This window comes from Leptopilina heterotoma, unplaced genomic scaffold, assembly GCF_015476425.1.
Source record: "Leptopilina heterotoma isolate Lh14 unplaced genomic scaffold, ASM1547642v1 Lhet_144, whole genome shotgun sequence".
NCBI lineage: Eukaryota > Metazoa > Arthropoda > Insecta > Hymenoptera > Figitidae > Leptopilina > Leptopilina heterotoma.
In genome coordinates this window covers 1,321,473-1,346,819 of record NW_025110862.1, presented here as the reverse complement: position 1 = coordinate 1,346,819, position 25,347 = coordinate 1,321,473, and the positions used below count along the sequence as shown (strand labels likewise).

Here is a 25,347-nt window from a genome sequence, read left to right as displayed (position 1 = left end):
ATACTTTCTCTAGATTAATAATCGTCGAATTCGTAAACTGTCTCCAATCTGAAGTTAGTCTTTTTTGTTTTCTTTATGGTTTTCTAACTTTTTTGATTACATACTTTACTTTTTACCTACGTTTTGAATTTTAAAGTTAATGAAATTCTAATTTAATGCTTTAAAGATTAAAAAATAAAAATATTAATTATGCTTAGTAAAAATATTTTCCCAAGAAAATTTAAAAAATATTATTTCTCATAATTTTGCATTAACAACTGAATTTAAAAAATTTTAAAAAGATTATATTTTTTTATCGATACAATGTTATCCTAATTTTTTCAACTTTTATAATTTTGAATCTTAAATAATTCAATAATTCTTGCATAGAATTATTTATTCTATGCATAGAATTTTTAAAAAAAATTTATAAAGAATTGAATTGTTTCGAAGAATTTCATTAAAACTTTTGAAAATAATTAAAATATTTCAATTTAATTAAAATTGGACTAAAATTAATTGAATTCGTCTATAGAATTTTATATCTTATAAAAATAATGCAATTCTTGCGACAAAACTTCAATTCTTAGGACGAATTTTCCAAAAATTTTGGAAAATAATTGAATTGTTTCAAAGAATTTATTAAATTTTTTTTAAATAATAGAATTTTTTAAGGAATTTTATTAAAATTGTGTTAAAAATAATTTAATTCGTCCAAAGAATTTTATAACTTATGAAAATATTTCATTCAATTCTTCCAATAAATTTCTTCATAAATTTTTGCCAATAATTTAATTGTTTTGAAAAATTTCATTAAAGTTTCTTAAAATAATTGAATTTTTAAAAAAAAATATTATTAAAATTGGATTGAAAATAATTAAATTTCTTCTAAGAATGTTATTATTTAAGAAAATAATTTAATTTTTGGGACGAATTTTTAAAAAATTTTGGAAAATAATTGAATTTTTTCAAAGAATTTATTAAAAAATTTTAAAATAATTGAATTTTTCAAGGAATTTTATTAAAATTGTGTTGAAAATAATTGAATTCATTCAAAGAATTTTATAACTTATGAAAATATTTAATTCAATTCTTCCAATAAATTTCTTCATAAATTTTTGACAATAATTGAATTGTTTTGAAAAATTTCATTAAAGTTTCTTAAAATAATTTAATTTCTATTAAAAAATATTATTAAAGTAGGATTGAAAATAATTAAATTTCTCCACAGAATTTTATTATTTATGAAAATAATTCAATTCTTGGGACGAATTTGAAAAAATTTTTTGAAAATAATTGAATATTGTTCAAAGAATTTTATTAAAATTGTGTTGAAAATAATTGAATTATTCCAAAGAATTTTATAACTTATGAAAATATTTAATTTAATTCTTGCAATAAATTTCTTTATAAATTTTTGACAATAAAATTGAATTATTTCGAAAAAATCCATCAATGTTTTTGTAAACAATTGAATCCTTTAAGAAATTTTATTAAAAATGTGTTGAAAATAATTGAATTCTTTGAAAAATAATTCAATTCTTGAAACTAATTTTTTTTTCATTGTTGACAATAATTTACTTGTTTCGAATAATTTCATGGAAATTTTTGAAAATAATTTAATTCTTTCGAGAAATTTCATTAAAATTGTATTGAAAATAATTGAATTTCTGAGAATTACTTTATTCTTTATGAGAATAATAAAATAAAAAATAATAAAGAAAAGAATATTTGTAAAAATAGGAATTCTAGCCAAGAATTTTTTTTTAGATTTTGAAAATAATTAAAATTGTTTCAAAGAAAATTAAAATTCTTTTGAGAAATTCAGATCAAAATTTTATTGAAAATAATTGAATTCTTTCGACGAATTTTATTAAAATATTTAAAAATAATTGGATTCTGGATTTAAATCCAAACAAAATAACAGCACAATATAATTGGATTCTGTCTAGAATTTTTTTTTAAATTTATTAGAAAATAATTGAATACCTCCGAAAAGTTTTATAACTTATGAATAAATTTTAGGATAAATAAATTTTTTTATTTAAATTTTTCACAATAATTGATTTGTTTCAAAGAATTTTATTAATATTCTAGAAAATAATAAATAAGAATAATTAGTTCGTTAAAAAATATATTTTTGAAAATATTGAATTTTAAGAATTGAATAGAAAAATCTTTTCGTCTCGTTTTTTAATGAATTGTCAATTTTCCTACAGCGTTGCTATTGGAGGCGAGTCGATTACGTCAATTGTCTTTTCGAACATATCGAGTGGAGAGGCATTATGCAGTTACGAGCGGAAAATGGTATTTTGAATTTCAAGTGTTGACGGCCGGACCAATGAGAGTAGGATGGGCAAGAGCCGATTGTCCACCGGGAAATATGCTTGGCAATGATGACAGTACCTGGGCATTCGATGGTTACAACGTAAGATTACAATTTTCACAAAATTTTCCTAATTTCTCTTCATTTGAATTTACAGAAAAGAAATTTTGAATTTCTCTAAGAATTCAAAAGCAATTCAAACAAAATTCGAAAATTATTCAAAGAGAAGTCAAAATTAATTCAAAAAGAAAATAGTAATTCAACAAGAAAAAAGTAATTCATAAAGAAAAATGTAATTAAGTAAGTAATTCAAAAAGAAAAAATTAATTCAAAAAGAAAAATATAATTCGAAAAAAAATATAATTCAAAAAGAAAACAATAATTTATAAAGAAAAATTTAATTCGAAAAGAAAATGTAATTGAAAAAGAAAAAGTAATTAAAAAAGAAAAAAGTAATTCTATAAGCATAAAGTAATTCAAAAAGAATTCGAAAGTATCTGAAATATCTGAATAATGATTTATGCAAATAAGGATTAGTTGTATTTTAGAAAAACAGGGATTGTCAATTACTGTCGCAGGTAGTGATACTAAACATTGATTTTTTAAAAAAATCATCTAAACAGAATGAATATTTGAAAGTAATTGTGAATATTAGGTGATCAAAGTACATGGTGGTACCAACGAGAGTTTTGGTCATAAATATCAAGTGGGCGATGTAGTCGGCTGTTTCATTGACGTCGCAGACAGAACGATCAGTAAGAGTTTCATTTACCCATAGCAGTCTAAAAAAACTCTTACATCCTTTTTTTTTTGTTTTTTTTTCGTTACTACTTTTGTCCCAGTCACGCTCTATGTTTATACATGTTGACTTTTTTTGTTTGCAACCTTATTCCCAAGAGAATGAAATAGAATTTTCATTCAATTTATTTTTTAACCAAGTTGTTGCAATCGAATCATTCACTCTTCATTACGTTAAAAGAAAAATAATATTTTAATTTAAAGAAAATCCTCAGAGTAGAAAAAATATTTTATTCTTAGTTATCAAAAAAAAATTTAAACTCATTTTTATCGAAACTTCAAGAATTTCGCCTTAAAATCGCTCTTGGGATTCCATTTCTTACAATTTTGATTTTTTCTTTCTTAATTTCCATATTTATATCATTATATGTAAATATAGTGCTTTTTAAAATTAGACTTTAGATTTTAGCTATTTTCGAAATTTTATTTATATACTACAGTGTTCTAAAAGCTTGCACTCTAGTTTAGATTAAACTCTCTAAATTGAACGTCTAGAAAAAAAACGTCTAGAAAAATTAGAAAAATAGAAAAACTTTCTACACTTGACATTTATTATTTCATTTTTGAAAATTATGATTCTCGACAAAATATTTACAATTTTTATTTTGAATTTATTTTTCACAGCGCATTTTCACATAAATCAACTACAATGTGACAGTATGTTGAAAAAAATGTAAATCAATTTCGTGACTTAATTATTATGTCTCCCAAATGTTATTTAACAGCGTTCATGCATTGTCATTAAATCAAATTGTTTAAAACAAAAGAAAAAATATTCTAGACACTTGTTGTGTGCCAGATATTTACGCTGATAATATCAAAATTATCGTTTACAATTATTATTAAATCAAAAATTGTAATAAGCGAATTTATCACTTTAGTAAAATATCGGGAATAAGTTTATTGTTAGGAAGATTTTTTTTTATTCTAGGAAAGTATAAAAAAATTAAAAGAAATGAAAACTAAAAGAAAATAATTTAAAGAAATAAAGAACTAAAAGAAATAAAAAACTAAAAGAAAAGAAATAAAAAATTTAAAAAAAAAAGATAATTAAAAGAAATAGAAAAATAGAAGAAATAAAAAAAGTATGAATCTGTTCTTTTAAATTTATCAAGTAGAGAATTTAAAAAAATTGTGGAACAATTGAAAATAATTATAATTGTTAAAAATTTTATGTGAAAAAGAAAAATTCGAAATGTACACTGGTGTTTCTTTCAAGGAGGAAAAAGTTTACTCGGGCACTGCTGAAACATTCGGTAAACAATGGCAAGTTGGAGACGTTGTTGGGGTTTTCCTGGATCTTATAGATCGAACAATTAGTAAGACGGAATTTTTAGGCGAAAAGTTTCAGCTGCCAATTTATAAAAGCTATAAATAATTAATAATCTAGTTGTCAAAGTAGATTACTGGATATCATTTCCATTTGAGCTTCATTAAATGTTTTTACTACCAATATTTTCGATCTGAAATCTATATATTTTAATTTATAATCTGTATTAAATATGTATTCACTCTATATATATATGTATATTAACATAATGTCTTCCTTTTTGTTTTCTGTTTAATATTCCTAATCACTTGACGTTAAATTAATTCCTTTACACATCTATTCGATTTTTTTCTGTTGAAAAAAATATGAATATTAAAAATTTAATTAATAAATATTCGAAACAGAAAATATATTTTAAATATATATCACTATTTAAAAAATAAATAATTTAATAAGAAATATTAAAAAAATGTGTAAATAAAAAAAATACAAAAATATTTAAAAGAAAAAAATAATTCTTGTTTTTCGAGTAAATTTTCGTATTTTAATAGAATTTTCATTTAGAGAGGTATCCAGTATACTTTGAATATATAATTTAGCGAAGAATTGCTTTTTCATTACTACTTTACACGCTTAACATTAATTAATCAGCGATCACAAATTATAAAATTTTAAATAGAAGAGAAAAATTCGATTCAATTCAAATTCTCTGAATTTATTATAATTATAATATTTGGCATGCCCTTTATTTCCCAAAGTTTAATATCTTTATGCAGTTTTTTATTTACTAGATTTTTTTACTAAATTGGTGAATAATTAAAGAACAATCAATAACCATTTCGTAAATAAAAAATAAAAAATAGGAAATAGTTTTTATAATAAAATTTACTTAAAAATTCGAATTATTAAATTCAGTTCAATTTATGTTTTGTTCATTTTTGTATATTGGTAAACTTTTAGGGCTAAAAACATAAAAACATTTCAGCTATTTAAAGTGGTAAAAAAAGATAAATAGTGAATAAGTAATTATAAATAAACAGTAAAAAATTTAATTTTGATAGCAATTATTCAGAATTGAAAATGAATATTCAAAAAAAGATCCTAGAATTCAGAACGTTCTAATGAGGGAAATTTTTTCCTTCTTCAAATTTAATTTTTATTACAATAATTTTGCTATCACTATAAAAAAAATTATGTTTAGTTTCTAAATGTTACATTTAATTTTTTTTATCTTGTGGTCTAATTTTTAATCGGTAATTTAGCTTTAATAAAAATATTTTGCAATAAAAAATATGTCGTTCATTTGAACGATCAATATTTGTGGATCATTAAAATTAAAATAATAGAATTAATTGCTTTGGTCAAAAATTGAAATAATTTGATGCAATAGGAGTAGAAAAAATTGTATACAGAATTTTTTTTAACAAAATGTATTTGTGTGTTAATTCTAAACAAAAATTTGTCCCTTTTTTTCGTTTTCTGTTCACCTAACACGTCTCTCATATATATGCAAGTACACTTGTACTTATTTTAAGTGTACAAAGTATACTTCGCGTATTTAGCTTTTCTGTTGCTTGGTCCATATGCTCGTATTAATCTTATCGATAAGCTGACTGACTTTTAATGACTAACTTTTATTATTATAAAAAAATTTAGTGATTCTTTTATAAATTTTTGTAAAATTCTAATTTATACTTCCTGTTAAAAAAAAAGTTGATTTTTAAAGAAAAAAATATTTCGCTGTAATATAGTCGGTTGCATGAGCAATTTTTTACTTTTAGTTGTTTGATTCAGCAATATTCTTCTTTTTTTTTTTTGAAAGAATGTCAAGTCAGCCGTTTCGTTATGAGAAATTTTTTACTTTTTGATTACTTTTCATTAAAAAGAAATTTCTTTATATTTAGGTTTTTCGCTGAATGGAGAACTTCTCATGGATGCTTTGGGAGGAGAAACTTCATTTGCCGACGTCCAGGGAGATTCATTTGTTCCCGCTTTTACTTTGGGAGTTGGACAAAAGGCTAAATTAACATTCGGTCAGGATGTTGATACACTGAAATTTTTCACCACCTGCGGTTTGCAGGAGGGCTACGAACCATTTTGTGTGTAAGAAATTACAATTTTTTTTTTTCATTAACATTTTTTTCTTATTCGATTAATAAAATTTATTTTCAAATGTTGCTCTTCAAAATGATTCATTAAAAATTTTATTTTTGAAATTTATTTTCGCAGAAATATGAATCGACCGGTGACCTATTGGTACACAAAGGATCAGGCAATTTATGAAAATACGGACGACATGTCCGATACGAGAATCGACGTGGCTAGAATACCAGCCGGTTCGGATTCACCGCCGTGTTTGAAAATTTCTCACAATACCTTCGAGACAATGGAGAAGGCGAATTGGGAATTTTTACGTCTCTCATTGCCAGTTATTTGCGGTGCGACTTTTATATCCGAATCGGATAAAACGAGACGATGGCAGGAAATTAAAATGAAGCAAAATAGACTTCTGGCTGAACAAATGGAGCAAGTGCAACAGTCAACACCTTCGGCTCATATTGAACAAATTATGCGATCTGGATTCAGTATGAGTGATATTAAAGGTTTGCAGAGAAATTATTCCGAGGACGCTGTGGAGAATGATGAAATGATGAAGGAATCACCGCTGCCAATTCAACGAAATAAACCCTCGAGACCGCCGCGTAAAGGATCTGTTCCTCGTGGTTTAGATCGTGCGACAAGTGAAAATGAAATGAACGGCTATGGGGAAATGAATGGCGATCTCAAGGATGATAAGAAAAAACGTGGACGATCTCCATTTCGGTAATTATTTTCTCTTTGAGTCGGATAAATTAATTCTGATCAATTTGATTTACTTTTTTGGATAAATTCTAATTTTTAAATTTATTTCTCTCAGCAAGCATAGTAACGAAATGGAAGATATCGCGTAAGTTATGGATATGATGAAAACCCAATGTTAGACATTTAGATTTTTAAATACTTTTTCCGAAAGAGAATTGTTTCGACTTTCACTATATATATATATTATCATTTCAATCATTTGAATCTGAATCATTTGTTTTTTTATTCATTTGATATCAAATCATCCGATTTCGAAATACTTGATTTTAAATCATCTGATTTCGAATCATTTGAATTTGAATCATCTGTTTTTCAATATTTTATTTGAATTTTATTTGAATCAATTATTTCCGATTCATTTGTTTTTGATTCATTAGAATTTGAATCATTTGATTTCATTATATTCATTTAATTTCTATCCAGAATTTTAAACGTTGATGAAGTTAACAAAAATATAATCAACGATTTAGAAAAAAAAAATGTTTCTTTATTTCAATTTTTACATATTTTTCTACAAAGAATATTTTGCGCATAATTTTTTTTACCACGAATTTGAAAAAGAAAAAATAAAGAAAATATTTTATTTTTTTTCAGGCAAAATTTTTTTTTCTTTTAATTATTGATCATATATAAGAGTTGTTAACTTTACTGACGTAATTTTGATTCCCCTGCCAAGAATTTAATTAATTTGCTATTTTATCATTTTGCTATATAAAAACAAGGTTCAACATAAGGACAATGACCTATTTTTTAACTCCTCGAATTTTCTTTTGATTTTAATTTAAAAACAAATTTTATGAAATGAATAAAAAAAAATACAGATTTGAAATGCCGTTTTGTATAGAAGACTTATTCCAGTTCGAACGTGTCTAGATTTTTCTCGAGGAAGGCAAAATCTCCAGAGGTGAAGGCCAAGACTCCGGAACCATATGCGAGGTCTGATGTTTCCGATAGGAGTATGAAGCAAGCAACTCTCACAGCCGCACGAACTACGCAAATTAGAGCCTCAACTGTAGGTTTTTTTATTTTCAATTTTAAATTCGATAATTTTTAATTCAAATTTAACTTTAATTTCAATAAACTTAAATCTTACCTAATTGAAATTTAAATTTTTTTTTAATTTAAAAGTTCTAATTTCACTCTTAATTAAAATTCCGATTTTAATTTTAATAAATTTCAGTTGTAATCAGAATTCTAATTTTAACAAATTTCAATTTTAATCAGAATTTTAATTTTAATAAATTTCAATTGTAGAATTTAAATTTTAATAAATTTCAATTGTAATTAGAATTTTAATTTTAAAAAATTGTTATTTATTTTATTTTGAAAAATTAAATTGTTATTGAATTGGCAATTTATCAAAATTTGCAGAATGATTTAACAAAAATGGTGCCACCACAAATTCCGGAGAGGAACGCTCCGAAAGCAATGTCTGTAGTGACCGGAACTGGAATCGAATCGATTGGAAATGAAATTTTCGATGCTGATTGTTTGAAATTAATGAATGAATATTTCTACGGTGTTCGCATTTTTCCCGGTCAGGATCCAACTCACGTTTATGTCGGTTGGGTTACATCTCAGTATCACATTCATACGAAGGACTTTAATTTGTCCAAAGTCCGAAAAGTATCGGTGATCATCACTGATAATTACGATCAGCCTTTGGAACAGTAAGCAGTTGATATTATCTATTTAGTAATTATTGATTACTAATTACAAATTACTATTCATTAACTACTTTTTATTAATTACTAATTTTTCACTATTAATTTTTTCGTATCTTTTATTCAGAGTGGATCGGCAAAGTTGCTACATGGTGCGAGCAGATGAACTCTACAACGAAGTGACACAGGACGCGTCGGGTAAAGGAGCATCGCAGGGAATGTTTATTGGCTGTTTCGTCGATACAGCCACGGGTTGGGTGAGTTTCACCTGCGAGGGTAAGGAGACGAGTCACAAATTTAAAATGGAACCTGATACAAAACTCTTTCCGGCGATATTCGTTGAGGCGACGAGTAAGGAAATTTTGCAAATTGAACTTGGAAGAACGTCGACAACTCTGCCATTGTCGGCAGCTGTTTTGCAGAATTCAGAGCGTCATGTGATTCCACAATTTCCACCAAGACTGAAGGTTCAATGCTTGAAACCCCATCAGTGGGCGAGGGTGCCCAATCAGTCTCTTCAGGTGCACGCTTTGAAATTGTCAGATATTCGCGGATGGTCCATGCTCTGCGAAGATGCGATCTCAATGCTGGCGCTTCATATACCCGAAGAGGATCGGTGCATTGATATTTTGGAATTAATCGAAATGGATAAGATGCTGAGGTAGGGGAATTTGATAAACTTTTGTTAGTGACTCTTAGTTATTTCTAATCTATCTTCTATCTACTATATTTATAATCGTTGTATTCCGGTTATCTGTTTGCAGTTTGAAGTTAGTTGCTCTTAGCTTTTTTGTTTCCTAACTTTTTAAATAATTTTTCTTTTTAAATGTTTAAAATTTTTAAATTATTGAATTCTTGTAAAGTATTTATAAAAAAATTTAAAAATAATTGAATTCATTTCAAGAATTTTATCGACATTTTTTCCAATAATTGAATTCTTTTAAGAAAATGTAATTAAAATTATATTGAAAATAATTTAATTCTTGGCAAGATTTTTATTAAAATTCTTTAAAATATTTGAATTGTTTTGAAGAATTTATTTCATTATTCTTGAAAATTTAAAAAGTTTTTTTAAAAGAATTTTTACTGAAAATTTTGAAAGTAATTGAATTTTATGAAGAATTCACTTATTTTCAATAATTGTAATAAAATTCTTTGCAAAAAGTCCATTTATAAATAATAAAAATCTTTGAAAAAAAATTCAATTATTTTTATATAAATAATAAAATTCTTATCAGGATTTCATTTATTTTCAATACAATTTTAATTGATTTCTTTGAAAAGTTCAATTATTTTTAAAAATCTCGTAAAAATTCACCGAGAAAATAATAAAGTTTCTTTTAATAATTTTTACTGAAAATTTTGAAAATAATTGAATTTTAAGAAGAATTTCTTTTAAGTTTCTAAAATAATCGTGTTTATTATTAATTGTAATTAACGATTTTCCTATTAAATTATATTAAAATTATTCTTAGAAAATTTAATTCTTTTAAACAATTTTATTAGATTTTTATGTAAATAATTACATTTTTTTTGAAGAATTTTATTAAATTTCGTAAAAAATAATGTAATTTTAATTGAAAATTTTGAAAATAATTGAAATTTAGAAAGAATTTTATTGAAAACTTTTGAGAACAATTGAATTGTTTAAAAAAAATGTATAACAATTTTTAAAATTAATTGAACCTTTTAGTAAATTTATCTTGAATATAATTGGATTTTTTCCTAGAAATTTAATTAAAATTGTATTGAAAATAATTGAATTTCTAAGAAGAATTTTATTAATTTCAAAAATAATTAAATTGTTTCGAAGAATTTTTTATCAGAATTCTTGAAATTAATTGAATTTTTATTAAAACTTTTGAAAATAATTGAATTTAAATAATATTTTTAAAAATAATTGTATACTTTCAAGAAATTTTTATTAAAATTGTATTGAAAATAATTGAATTCCTCCGAAACATTTTAATTTTTATGAAAATAATTGAATTCCTTTGTAGAATTTTATTATTTATGAAAATATTTTCATTCATGCGAAGAATTTTCTTATTTATTAAAATAATTGATTTCTTGCGGGGGATTTTACAATTCATCAAAATAATTAAATTGTTTCTAGAAATTTTATTAAAATTGTATTGAAAATTATTGAATTTTTTAAAGGAATTTTATTAAAAGTTTTGAAAATAAAGATTTTTTAAACAGAATTTCATTAAAATTGTTAAAAATAATTGAATTTATTTTAAAATTCTTGAGAAAAATCGAATTTAATTAATATTTTCTAAAAAATAATGGTATTCTTTCGAGATATAATATAATATAATATAATTATTTTATAATATTTATTAATAATAATTTATAATTTTGTTTGTTCATTTCTGGTCTTTGTTTTCGTTTTTTTTGTCTTTTCTTTTTTCGTTTTTTCATTTTTTATTCATGATAATTGCAGTTTATCGTCAAAAATAAATTATAAATATTGTTGACTATTACAGTTTTCATGCACACACTTTGACACTCTATGCCGCATTGTGCTACCAATCAAACTACAGAGCAGCGCACGCTTTGTGTCAACATGTTGATCAGAAACAATTATTGTACGCCATAAGAGCAGAGTATATGTCGGGACCCTTGCGTCAAGGATTTTATGATCTTCTAATCGCACTGCATCTCGAGTCCCATGCCACCACGATGGAAGTTTGCAAAAACGAATACGTCATTCCATTAGGTAACAAATAAGTAAATTTCCCTTGGAAATAATTGTCAAGAGTCAAATTTTCGTCCCAGTAGTGTTTCTTGTTTTTTTCCTCCAACTTTTAAAATTAATACTTATTGTGTTTGATTTTTTTCACATTAAAAAATTGACTTATTAATTTAAAATCAATCTTAGAAATTAAAAGAAAAAGAGAAGAAAATATAATATATTTTCTAGTATATTATACTAAATAATTATTAAAATAGCTAAAAATAATTTAAATAGTAAAATAAAGTTTGTAATTAATTTAAAAATAAATTTTATAATTAGTTTTAAAATAATATTTTATAATTAGTTGTTTTTAAAATAAGCTTTATAATTAATTTTAAAACATATTTTGTAATAAATTATGGACTAAATTTAAAAATTATTCTTTTAGGACAAGAGCTGAAAGATTTGTATGAAGATGTCGAAATGAGACACAGTTTGAGGTATCTAGAGACCGAGTCTGTTCGTCCTCAAATGAAAATGAGCGAAATAGGGTAAGTTCCTTTATTAATCCATAACAATATTTTTATATCTATATTTTTATCTTTATTAGATTTTCTTATCTTCGTAAAAATTTTTACCTTCGTTAGATTTTTATCTTTATTAGATTCTATCCCCGTCAGAATTTTCTCTTCATTAAATTTCCATTAGATTTTTCTCTTCGTTAAATTTTTATCTTCACTAGATTTTTATTTACATTTTTATTTTTATCTTCGTCTGATTTATATTTTCATTAAAAAAATTTATCTTCCTTAGATTTTTATCTTTCTTAAAAATTGTGAATTTTAATTTTAGAGAGAATCAAAATATTGAGAACATCAAAAGTTTATACAGTCCACATTTCCCTCTGGATATTGTTCGAGATTATGTAATGATGGCTCTTAATGAAGCGGTCGAAGTTAATCAGGTGCACAACAGAGATCCAATCGGAGGCAGTAACGAAAATCTTTTTTTGTATGTAAGCGACGTCTGACTGACGCTTATTTAACTCTTTTTTTTCATCAAATATTAATAATCTAATGTTTCAATTATTTTAAATTCGTATTTTAAATTACTTAATTAGAAAAAAATTTAAAAACGAAAAATTCTCTTTCATAACATTTTAAATTCGAGTGTTAAAATATTTTTACATATAATAGCAAAATAATGAAGCATGTAATTTTATGTAATGTTGTTTTTTTTTGTAATGTAATGTTGCTACAATTTTAAATTTCTTTCGAATTTTTATCCTTAATATTTTTTTAGTTCTAATTCATGAACAGTAAATTTATTCAAATTCATTTCAGACCCCTAATCAAACTTGTGGACAGACTTTTATTAGTCGGAATGTTGAGGAACGAGGACATACGAAAATTGCTAATTATGATAAATCCAGAAACGTGGGATGAAACTTTTGATAAAGGTTAATTAATTTTTGTTTAAATTGCTAATATTTTTTTGACATCATCTGTGAAAACTCTCTAATTTTTCTTTTGATGAATATTTTTGTTTATTAATAATTTTGTTAATAATTATTTTTAGCAAATAAATTTCTTTACTTAAACGATTGAAATTGATTTACAAGTTTTGTATTTTTCAAATAGAGGGAAAGGACGAACACAAAAAAGGACTTTTACACATGAAAATGGCAGAGGGAGCAAAATTACAGATGTGTTATTTGCTTCATCATTTGAATGACATTCAATTGCGTCATCGTGTCGAGTCGATAATATCATTCAGTCACGATTTCGTTGGCGAATTGCAAGCCGATCAACTTCGAAGATATATAGAGATCAAGCAGTCCGATCTTCCCTCGGCAGTGGCCGCGAAGAAAACAAGAGAATTCCGTTGTCCTCCTCGTGAGCAAATGAATGCGATTTTGAATTTCAAAAATCTCGAGGAAGATGACAGTGACAATTGTCCATGTGGAGAGGAACTTATAGGGAAAATGAACGATTTCCACTGTAATCTAATGTCATACGTGTCATTAACTGCACTTCAGGAAGCCGCAGACGCTGCGCAGGAAATCGTGGAAATTGAAAAACCCGGAGCTATGAAGAGACTGTTCAATTTTATTAATACTGTCAAGGAACTTGAGGAGGAGGCAAAACCCGAACCTGAACCGCAGAAAAAAACAGCTGAAGGTAAAAAAATCTTTTCTTTCTTTTCGGAAAATAAAAATCTCGATTGATTTGATCTTTTTTCCAGAGGTGTTCAGAAAAGTTCTAATCGCAACAATCGTCAAATGGGCCGAAGAATCACAAATCGAAACTCCAAAATTGGTTCGTGAAATGTTCAGTCTCCTCGTTCGGCAATACGATACAGTTGGAGAATTGATTCGAGCCTTGGAGAAAACATACGTGATTAATAGCAAAACGAAACAGGATGTCGCTGAAATGTGGGTGGGATTGAGTCAGATTCGAGCCCTTCTGCCAGTTCAAATGTCACAAGAAGAAGAGGGCCTGGTGAGAGAACGACTCTGGAAATTGGTCAATAATCACACGTTCTTCCAGCATCCTGACTTGATTCGAGTTCTGAGGATACATGAGAATGTGATGGCGATTATGATCAACACTCTCGGTAGAAGAGCTCAAGCGCAATCCGACGGTCAGGCTCAGGCTCAGACAGCTGAGGGCGAAGTGCCAACTAAGGAGAAAGATACATCTCACGAAATGGTCGTTGCTTGCTGTCGATTTTTGTGCTACTTCTGCAGAACTTCTAGACAAAATCAAAAAGCAATGTTTGATCATTTTGATTTTCTACTGGAGAACAGTAATATTTTATTGTCGAGACCTTCATTGAGAGGATCAACACCTCTTGATGTGTCTTATTCATCGCTCATGGAGAATACAGAATTGGCGCTGGCCTTGAGGGAACATTATTTAGAGAAAATTGCAATTTATCTTTCACGTTGTGGATTACAGTCGAATTCGGAGTTGGTGGAAAAGGGATATCCTGATTTGGGCTGGGATCCAGTTGAGGGAGAACGTTATCTTGATTTTCTTCGATTTTGCGTCTGGGTGAATGGTAAATGTTTTATTTCTTCTCGTTGATTTAATTATAAAAAATTAATAGTTAATTATTTAATTACATTATTATTTAACTAGCAACGCTGTAGGAAAAATGACAATTTATTAGAAAACGAGACGAAAAGGTTCTTCTATTCAATTCTTCAAATTCAATATTTTCAAAAATTTATTTTTTAATTAAATAATTATTCTTATTTACTATTTTCTAAAATATTAACAAAATTAATCAGTATTTAAATAATAAAATTATTTGAAACAACTCAATATTGTGAAAAAGTTAAATAAAAAAATTTATCGCAAGAATTGAATTACATATTTCTATAAGTTATAAATTTTTTTGGACAAATTCAATTATTTTCATCACAATTTTGATAAAATTCCTAAAAATTCAATTATTTTTAAAAATTTTATTGAAACTCTTTGAAACTATTCAATTATTTAAAATAATTTTTTAAAATTCGTCCCAAGAATTGAAATATTTTCATAAGTTATAATAACTCTTCGGAGGAATTCAATTATTTTTAAAAGCTTTGATAAAAATTGTAGATAAAAATTAAATTATTTTTAATTCAATTTTAATTAAATTCCTCGATAGAATTTAAATATTCTTCAAAACAATTATTAAATTTATATTTTTACAAATATTTTTTTCTTTATTATTTTTTATTTATTGTTATCATAAATAATAAAGTAATTATCAGAAATTCAATTATTTTCAATACAATTTTAATAAAATTTCTCAAAAGAATGCAATTATTTTTAAAAACATTATTTAAATTCAATTATTTTCAAGAGTTTTAATAAAAATCCAATTATTTTTAACAATTCTTCGTAACAATTCAATTATTTTTATAAATTGTATCATTTTTGGCAAGAATTCAATTATTTTTATAAATTGTAAAATTCTTGGCAAGAATTCAATTATTTTTGTAACTAATAAAATTCTTAATTATTTACAAAAAATCTAATAAAATTGTTTAAAAGAATTAAATTTTCCAGAAAATAATTTTAATATAATTTAATTGGATAATCGTTAATTACAATTAATAATAAACACGATTATTTTCAAAACTTAAAATAAATTCTTTATAAAATCCAATTTCAATTTATCAATTCAATTATATTCAAATTTTTTGATAAATAATACTTTACAAGAATTCAATGATTTTCAGTGCATCGACAATTTAATTATTTCTGAAAATAATTGAATTCTTGAATAGAAGTTTATTAAAACAATTTTAAATAATTGAATCCCTGCGAAAAATTTATTATTTCTGCAAATAATTAAAATTATGGACAAATTTGAAAAAATAAGTTTATTTTTAAGAAGAATTTTTTTAAAATTATATTTAAAATAATTTATTTCTTGGGAAAAATTTACTATTTATTGATATAATTGAATTCTTACGAAGAATTTAAAAAAAAATGTTTAAAAATAATTTAATTTTTCCTGGAATTCAATTAAAATTGTATTGAAAATAAGTGAAATCCTAATAAGAATTTTATTATTTATATAAAAATAATTGAATTTTTTAAAAAGATTTTTATTATTTGTATATTGACTTTTAGCAAAGAATTTTATTACAATTGTTGAAAATAATTGAATTCTTCATAAAATTCAATTACTTTCAAAATTTTCAGTAAAAATTATTAAAAAAAACTCCACTATTTTCAAGAATATTGAAATAAATTCTTCAAAACAATTAAATTATGATAAAGAATTTTTTTAATAAAAATCTTACCATGAATTAAATCACTTTTAATACAATTTTAATTACATTTTCTTGAAAGAATTCAAGTATTGAAAAAAGTGTCTATAAACAGATTACTGGAATACAACGATTATTAATATAAATAAAAGATAGATTACTAAAAGAAAATGCACTTGTTTTTCAATTGTAAAACAAAAAGCAAAAATAATTGTCTAATTATTGTATTTGTTTTTGCAATTAAAGGCGAGAGCGTCGAGGAGAATGCAAATCTCGTGATTCGATTGTTGATTCGACGACCCGAATGTCTGGGTCCAGCTCTTCGTGGCGAAGGCGAAGGATTATTGCGCGCAATTATCGATGCTAACAAAATGTCCGAACGGATTGCCGATCGACGAAAAGTAAGTCGCAAAAGCGAAATTTAGCAGAAAATTTCGGTCAGGTGATCAATAAGTCTCGTGAGTAAGAATTTGAGATTAATTTCACAAAGCACGAATTAATAGTAAATGTTGCCTGATGACATAAAACTAATAGTTTGAATCCCTCATTCAATTATAGTTATAGAAACGTTTTCCCCTTGTTTGAATATTTAAAATATAAATTTAATATCATCATTCCAAATGACGAATTACAAATTCCAACAAAGTTTGGGTTTTAATTTTCCAAATCCTACTGTATTAATAAAATAAACTCAAATTAGTGAATTTAGGTGAGAAAATTTGATTCCAATTTTTAAACTTTTTCACTTTTTTATTTATTTTTGTTTTTCATGAACTTTTTCCTTGAGAGAGACTTTATGAGTTTGAACCGATTATTATCCAAGCATGAAAGAAACTTTGCACTAATTTAGTATCAACTTAGCACTTTAAACAGCTCCAAGATGAAGCGGATGGAACTTCAGGACTACAATTCGAGCATCCATTACCAGAATCAGACGATGATGAAGACTATATAGACACTGGTGCGGCTATTCTCAATTTTTACTGTACATTGGTTGACTTACTGGGACGTTGTGCTCCCGACTCTTCTGTGATTGAACAAGGTATTCTTAATACAATTAAAATTAACATTATTGTCAATTAATAGTCAATTAAAATTAAAATTATTATGTCAATTAAAATCAAAATAAAATTCGAAGAGTATTTTTATTTATTTAAAGTCATTTTTACTTATTTAAAACTATTTTCCTCTAGTGAAGATTATTTTCATTTATTGAAACTTACTTTCATTTATTACTTACAGATTATTTTCGTTCATTTAAAATTATTTTCATTTCATAAAGTTTATTAAATTTTCCTTAAAGAATCTTTTTCGTTAAATCCTATCTGAAAAATTGTTCTAAGGGGAAATGAATTTTTAGGAAAAAACGAATCTCTTCGAGCGAGAGCAATTTTGAGATCACTGGTGCCTCTGGATGATCTTCAGGGAGTTCTTTCGCTGCGTTTTACATTATTAAATCCGGCAGCTGGCGAAGAGAGACCAAAAAGTGACACACCATCTGGATTAATTCCCGGCCATAAGCAAAGTATCACCATGTTTCTGGAAAGAGTCTACGGAATTGAGACTCAGGAATTATTTTTCAAACTTCTTGAAGAGGCTTTCTTGCCTGATTTACGAGCTGCTACTATGCTCGATAGGGTATGAATTTAATTGTAATTTGTTTTATTCTAATAACGAAAAATTGAAGACGAAATTTATTACTTTGGATCTAGTGATATAATTATTATTAAAATAATAAATTAATTTTTATGTCTATTTTTTTATTGTTTAACTAGCAAATAAACAACTAACTTTAAATTGCGGACAAATTACCGGAATACAATAATTACTAATATAAAAAAGGATAAGTTAATATAAAATAAGGATTAGTTCTTATTAATTTTCATTTTATTATAAAAAATAATTTTATTTATTTTATTTCCATTTTTTAAGCTAATTTTTAATTTTATTTACTTTATTTCTGCTTTTTCAGAACGATGGTTACGAGTCGGATATGGCATTAGCAATGAATCGTTATATTGGAAATAGTATTTTACCTTTGCTAATTAAACACTCGAAATTTTATAACGAAGCTGACAATTACTCGAGTTTGTTAGATGCGACGCTTCACACTGTCTATCGTTTGAGCAAAAATAGAATGTTGACGAAAGGACAACGAGAAGCTGTTTCCGATTTTCTGGTTGCATTAACAAGGTATTTGAGAAAGTCATTTTCTAGATGTTTACAATTTTTTGAAATTAGTTTTTAATTCAAGAATTTATTTTTTCTCAGTCAAATGCAACCCAGTATGCTGTTGAAGCTTCTTCGTAAATTGACTGTTGATGTTTCTAATTTATCCGAATATACAACAGTTGCTTTGAGGGTAAATTTTCAAAATATTAAAACTAATATTGCCTCATGTTTTCAATAAATAAAATAATAAAAATTTAATGTACTGAATCAAAATGTTTTCTGTTCAAGAGAAATTGATTTACTTTGTAATTTATTCCCTTAGCTCTTAACATTACATTACGATCGATGTGGGAAATATTATGGATCAACTGGATCGAGTGGCTCGAGTCCATATGGTGCTTCCAGTGACGAAGAGAAAAGATTGACGATGGTTCTTTTCAGCAACATATTTGATTCACTGTCAAAAATGGACTACGATCCGGAATTATTCGGCAAGGCTCTTCCTTGTCTAACAGCCATTGGTTGTGCTCTACCACCAGATTATTCCTTGTCGAAAAATTGCGACGATGAATGGTACGGAAGTAAATCCGCTTCCACTCAATCTTCCGATGGTCCCTATAATCCACAACCAATCAACACTTCTAGGTAAAGTGTTTTTTTACAATTTTATTTACATTTATGGTTTTATTTAATCCATTCGTTTACCCCATTAAAATTTGAATTGTAGTGTGGTGCTGAATAACGATTTGAATCAAATAGTTCAAAAGTTTTCCGAACACTATCACGATGCTTGGGCAAGTCGAAAGTTGGAAAACGGATGGACTTTTGGAGATGCCTGGTCAGATGCGAATAAAACTCATCCTAGACTGAAACCATATAACACGTTGAGTGATTATGAAAGAGAAAGATATAAGGAACCGGTGCGGGAAAGTTTAAAGGCTCTTTTAGCAATCGGTTGGAGCGTTGAACATGCGGAGGTCGATGTTCAATCAACGAATCGTAACTCTCTGAGACGGTCTTCCAAAAGTCAGGTAAATCAATTGATCAAGTAATTCAAATTCTTAATGACTTCTAAATTAAAATATTTTTTTTTCTAATGAAATTAATTTTAAGTTTCAAAGTAGTGCAAGTAAAGCCAAGAAAAATTCATAAAATAATGTTTTCAGCAGGGTGATTCTGCGAGTCCATTCAACTACAATCCCCATCCTGTCGACATGACAAATCTAACTCTAAGCAGAGAAATGCAAAACATGGCTGAGAGATTAGCGGACAATGCTCACGATATTTGGGCAAAGAAGAAGAAAGAAGAACTCCTCACCGTTGGCGGTGGAATACATCCTCAATTAGTGCCCTACGATCTTCTCACAGACAAAGAAAAACGAAAAGATCGCGAGCGTTCCCAAGAATTTTTGAAATACCTCCAATATCAAGGCTACAAACTTCACAAGCCAAATCGAGGTGGAGAATCGGAAGTTGGCGGAGTTGGAGCAGCAGTCGAATTGAGATTTGCCTATTCTCTCTTAGAGAAACTAATAGAATATCTCGATAAGGCAACAATTAACATGAAACTCTTGAGACCATCAGACACGTTTAGTAGACGTACAAGTTTCAAAACTGCCACCCGAGATATTAAATTCTTCAGTAAAGTTGTTTTGCCACTGGTGGAAAAATACTTCAGTACACATAGAAATTATTTTATAGCTGTTGCGACGGCAACAAATAATGTCGGTGCCGCATCATTGAAAGAGAAGGAAATGGTGGCAGCTCTTTTTTGCAAATTGGCAAATTTACTCAGATCGAGAATGGCTGCCTTTGGAGCAGACGTGAGAATTACCGTCAGGTGCCTTCAAGTTCTGGTAAAAGGCATTGATGCTAAATCGTTGGTGAAAAACTGTCCAGAGTTCATCAGGACATCAATGCTGACATTCTTCAATAACACTGCTGATGATCTTGGTCATATTATTCTTAATTTGCAAGAGGGAAAATTCAGTCATCTCAGAGGGACTCATCTGAAGACATCAACGTCACTTTCTTATATTAATAGTGTGATTCTTCCAGTCCTCACAGCCATGTTTGATCATCTTGCGACTTGCGAATATGGCAGTGATCTTCTTTGTAAGTCAATTTTAAAAAGGAGATTAATTTGAATTGATTATTAATATCTCTGTTACACTTTTCTTTTATATATTTTTTATTTTTTGTAAATTTTCTATATTTTTAATTAATTAATAATTAAATTAGATGGAATTAATAATAATCTTATTTAGAATTCTATGATAAAATTGAGTAAAAATTATTGTATTATAGCGCATATGATTTATTTTATAGATTTTTTACTTTTTCTCTTAACTACAGCTTTCTTAAAACAAATTATTTTTGTTTCGTTAAACTTTTTCTGTTAATTATTGTTATGTTTTTATCTTTTTCCGTAGTTTTTGACTTTTTAAATTTGTAATAAAAATTCTTATTACAACGCTACTTTTGTTTTAAAATTCCATGAATTCTCTGAGAAATAATAAAAAAGATTTTTAAGTTTCAAAAAACGAAATTTTTTCCAAAGTTTGCGGGATGGAAAAATTTGTTCTTTAAGTATAACTAAAAGCTTTCGAACTTATAAAAAATGACAATTTTTGTTTAGTTTTTCTTAAAAATAAGGAGGAAAGGGGAGAAAATGATTTTAATTGTTTTAGGGGAATTAATTAATGTAAGAGGATAAAAAAGGGGAAAAGAGGAAAAAAGAGGACTAACTGTGATTCCTGATATGTTTTAATATATTTTTCTATATTTTCTTTTCTATTTTTTTTCTATACTTTCTTCTGTATACGTTTCTATTTTTTCCTTTTTCAACAATAATTTTCTATAGTTTTTCTTTGTTGTTTTAATTATTTTCTATATTTTCTTTATTTTCTTTTCTAAAAATTATCTTCTCTTTTTTACAGTGGACGAAATTCAAGTAGCTTCCTACAAAATGCTGGCCTCACTCTACACCCTCGGTGTAGATGCAACATTGACTCAAGATCGAAAATACCTCAAGACGGAAATCGAGAGAAGCAAACCAAATTTGGGCTCATGTTTAGGAGCCTTCTCCAGTTGTTTTCCAGTCGCCTTTCTCGAACCCCATTTGAATAAACATAATCAATTCTCCCTACTAAATCGCATAGCCGATCATTCTCTAGAGGCACAAGACGTTATGACAAAAATGGAATCAAGTATGCCAACATTAGAGACAATATTGTCCGAAGTGGATCAATTTGTAGAATCGGAGAAAACTTACGCTGACGCACCACACGTGGTCGATGTGATTCTTCCACTCCTCTGTTCATATCTTCCCTTATGGTGGGCACAAGGTCCGGACAATGTGAATCCATCGGAAGGTGCCTACAACAGTATGGTGACAAGTGAACATATGAATCAACTATTGAAAAATGTTCTCAAACTGATAAAGAAAAATATTGGAAATGAGAATGCACCATGGATGACTAGAATTGCGGCTTACACGCAGCAAATTATTATCAATTCTTCTGAAGAGTTACTTAAGGATCCGTTTCTTCCACTGGCGGAGCGTGTGAGAAAACGAACTGACAATATGTTTCACAAAGAGGAGTCTCTTAGGGGATTTATTAAATCGTCGACGGATGATACTTCTCAAGTTGAGGCTCAAATACAGGAAGATTGGCAATTGCTGGTTCGGGATATCTATTCGTTTTATCCCCTTCTCATTAAATATGTCGATCTTCAACGTAATCAGTGGTTGAGGAACAATGTTTCAGATGCCGAGGATCTCTATAATCACGTAGCGTCGATTTTTAATATCTGGTCAAAATCGCAGTACTTTTTGCGAGAGGAACAGAACTTCATATCGGCGAATGAAATTGATAATATGGTTCTGATCATGCCAACTGCAACTAGGAGACCAGCGGCTGTCAGTGATGGTGCGACGCCCGCCGGAGGAGGAAAGGTACTCGCTTGTTTATAAAAAAATTTGTGCTTCGCACAAAATAAATCTAAATTTAAATTTAAAATTTGAAAAAAGCAGCAAAAAGTAGCTTTAAGACTAAAAAAAGTAGTAAAAAAGTAACTATCCAAACATTACATTTGACGACTTTAAAGTATAAAATTTATTTCAATGAAATACGACAAAATTTTTAATTGTTTCAATTTTTTAAAATTATTTATTATTTAATATAATTTTAATACAATTTTTTGAAAAAATTCAGGTATTATCAAAAATTTCAATACAATTCTCTGGAAAGATGTTCAATTACTTTTAAGAGTTTTGATAAAATTATTTATTCGAATTCAATTATATTTTTAATACAAATTTAATAAAATTCTTCGAAGCAAATTCAATTATTTTTATAAATTCTAATAAAATTCTTTTGCAAAAACTCAATTATTTTGATAAATAATAAATTTCTTTGCATGAATACAATTATTTTAAAAAACTGTTATAAAATTCTGCTAAGAATTCAATCTTTTTCCAAAAAAAATTTAAAATAAAATTCAATAAAATATTTAATTACAATGATTGACGAACGAGATTATTTTAAAAACTTGAAAGAAGTTCTTTGTAAAATTGAATTATTTTCAAAATTTTCAATTAAAATTATTTTAAAAACGCCGTTACTTTGAAAAAATCAAAAAAATTCTTTAAAATAATTCAACTTTTTTCATAAATAATAAAATTTTGTGTGTGAATTCAATTACTTTCAAGAATTGTAATAAAATTCTGAGAAGAATTCAATTAGTTACTAAAAATTTTAATAAAATTCAATAAATCAAATTTTCAACTAAGTTCCTCGAAAGAATTTAAATATTCTTCAAAACAATTCAATTATTTTTATAAATTCTAAGAAAATTCTTTATAAAAAATCAATCAAAATTTGAATAAAATTTAATAAATCAAATTTTTAATTTTAATTATTAATAAACAGGCATATTTTAATAATTTTAAGTAAATTTTTTGTAAAATTTAATTACTTAAAAAATTTTCAATTAAAATTATTTTATAAACTCTATTATTTTCAGAAGAATAAAAAAATTTAATAAAATTCTTGGAAAAAATTTAATTTATTTAAACAATTTTGATAAAATTGTAGGTATAAGAAGATTAATTTTGAATATTCTTCGAAACAATTAAATTTTTTATTTTTACAAATATTCTTTTCTTTATTATTTTTTATTTTATTATTCTCATAGATAATAAAGTACTTCTCAGAAATTTAATTATTTTCAATATATTAATGTTTAATTTAGAATGCTTCTTCCAATTTTTTTTAATAATTTTTTTGGAAAAAAATTTAAATAGAAACATTTTTGCAATTGATTGATTTTAAATTTACAGAAAAAGAAGAAACACAGAGACAAAAAACGAGACAAGGACAAGGAAGTTCAGGCATCTCTGATGGTAGCCTGTTTAAAGAGACTCCTGCCAGTGGGATTGAACTTGTTCGCAGGACGTGAACAAGAATTGGTCCAGCACTGTAAGGACAGATTCCTGAAGAAGATGGCCGAGCATGAAATTACGGAATTCGCCAAAACACAATTGACTCTACCTGACAAAATTGACCCGGCTGATGAAATGTCCTGGCAGCATTATTTATACTCACAATTAGGTCAAAAAAAGGACGTCATGGAACCAGTGAAGGCGCAACAAATCGACGAAGTTGTCGCCCGAATAACAGATATGGCTAAAGTCCTTTATGGCTTGCATATGGTGAGTAATTAAATTATTCTCGCAATTTTGCCAATATTCCCACAACAGATTGGAAGCTGAAACATCAACATCTGATCATTAGGGAATGTTTTCTTTCTTCAAAATTCCAATTTATTTTCCTTCCATTCTATTTTTTAAAAATTCCGAGATTATTTAAATTCTGAAAAAAAAATGTTCAACATTTTAATTTTTCTTTATGATTTTTATTTTTCTTTCTTCTTTCTTTTGATTTTTCTTCGCGTAGATCGACCATCCGCAACAGCAAAGCAAAAGTCAATATCGATCAGTGGTTTCAATTCAGAGAAAGCGAGCCGTCATTGCTTGTTTTCGTCAGATCTCCCTTCACTCCCTGCCCAGGTATCAGATTGCTTTTGTGTGTTGGGTTATTATTTTTCTGCAGTGTTTTTTAGTTTTGCTATCATATTGAAAAAGTAGAAGCTTCAAAGATGCTCCTTCTATAAGTGACTTCGTTTAGTTGCGTATGTAGACAAAGCTTCTATGTGCAGCATAAAAGGAAACTGATGATAGATCATTAAAAGAAAAAACTGATGATTTAGAGTTTCAGTTTTGAAAATTATATGCTGTAAAAGTAAAACCTTTTGAAACGAGTGTGTGAGTCAGAAAAATGAGAGTATGGAAATTTTTTCTTAAAAATTACCTTTAAAATTAAATTGTTAAACTTAATTGATTAATTAATTGATTAGCTGAATTAATTGTTTCTTTGAATTAATTGATTACCAGGATTTATTAATTGAATTAATTGTTTAACTGAATAGATTAATTGAATTAATTGATTAACCGAATTGACGAATTGAAAATTGACTTTGGAGGAAAATTAATGTTTACTACGAACATAATTTTTACAAAAATTGGAATATATATCGAAATTTATTGAATTTGTAATTTTTTTTTAATTATGCTTTTCGTGAACAATTCTAACGAATTTAGTCGTGTGTGCATGCTGCTAACAGGCGACAAAACCGCCACCATCCCGAGGTGGATGGAATCGTGTGCTGTGTGCAGCCAGAAAGAGAGCGGCCATTGCATGCCTACGTAGTGAACTCCTCTACAAGCTAAGAAGGTACTTCCGGAAATCCTTGCCATTA

General features: G+C 26.7%; 1 protein-coding gene across 17 annotated transcripts in view; it reads left to right on the top strand.

Moving 5' to 3' along the window:
• LOC122498279 (ryanodine receptor) overlaps positions 1-25,347 on the top strand; it is a 73,821-nt gene that overhangs the window by 33,957 nt on the left and 14,517 nt on the right. For 3 of the 17 annotated variants that reach the window (XM_043605963.1, XM_043605958.1, XM_043605954.1), the window contains 25 exons: positions 2,199-2,407; positions 4,323-4,422; positions 6,278-6,476; positions 6,603-7,196; positions 7,291-7,320; positions 8,094-8,247; positions 8,607-8,905; positions 9,027-9,560; positions 11,389-11,621; positions 12,028-12,130; positions 12,432-12,590; positions 12,923-13,038; positions 13,220-13,759; positions 13,824-14,642; positions 16,600-16,754; positions 17,227-17,395; positions 17,714-17,991; positions 18,326-18,546; positions 18,625-18,715; positions 18,848-19,170; positions 19,253-19,556; positions 19,695-20,640; positions 21,465-22,483; positions 23,870-24,241; positions 24,486-24,598. In XM_043605963.1, coding sequence (XP_043461898.1) covers positions 2,199-2,407; positions 4,323-4,422; positions 6,278-6,476; positions 6,603-7,196; positions 7,291-7,320; positions 8,094-8,247; positions 8,607-8,905; positions 9,027-9,560; positions 11,389-11,621; positions 12,028-12,130; positions 12,432-12,590; positions 12,923-13,038; positions 13,220-13,759; positions 13,824-14,642; positions 16,600-16,754; positions 17,227-17,395; positions 17,714-17,991; positions 18,326-18,546; positions 18,625-18,715; positions 18,848-19,170; positions 19,253-19,556; positions 19,695-20,640; positions 21,465-22,483; positions 23,870-24,241; positions 24,486-24,598 — 8,080 coding nt within the window. Of the gene's footprint in view, positions 1-2,198; positions 2,408-2,960; positions 3,061-4,322; positions 4,423-6,277; positions 6,477-6,602; positions 7,197-7,290; positions 7,321-8,093; positions 8,248-8,606; positions 8,906-9,026; positions 9,561-11,388; positions 11,622-12,027; positions 12,131-12,431; positions 12,591-12,922; positions 13,039-13,219; positions 13,760-13,823; positions 14,643-16,599; positions 16,755-17,214; positions 17,396-17,713; positions 17,992-18,325; positions 18,547-18,624; positions 18,716-18,847; positions 19,171-19,252; positions 19,557-19,691; positions 20,641-21,464; positions 22,484-23,869; positions 24,242-24,485; positions 24,599-25,212; positions 25,323-25,347 lie in introns of all 17 variants that reach the window. The other 14 variants (XM_043605965.1, XM_043605964.1, XM_043605957.1 and 11 more) reach the window with 10 other exon arrangements.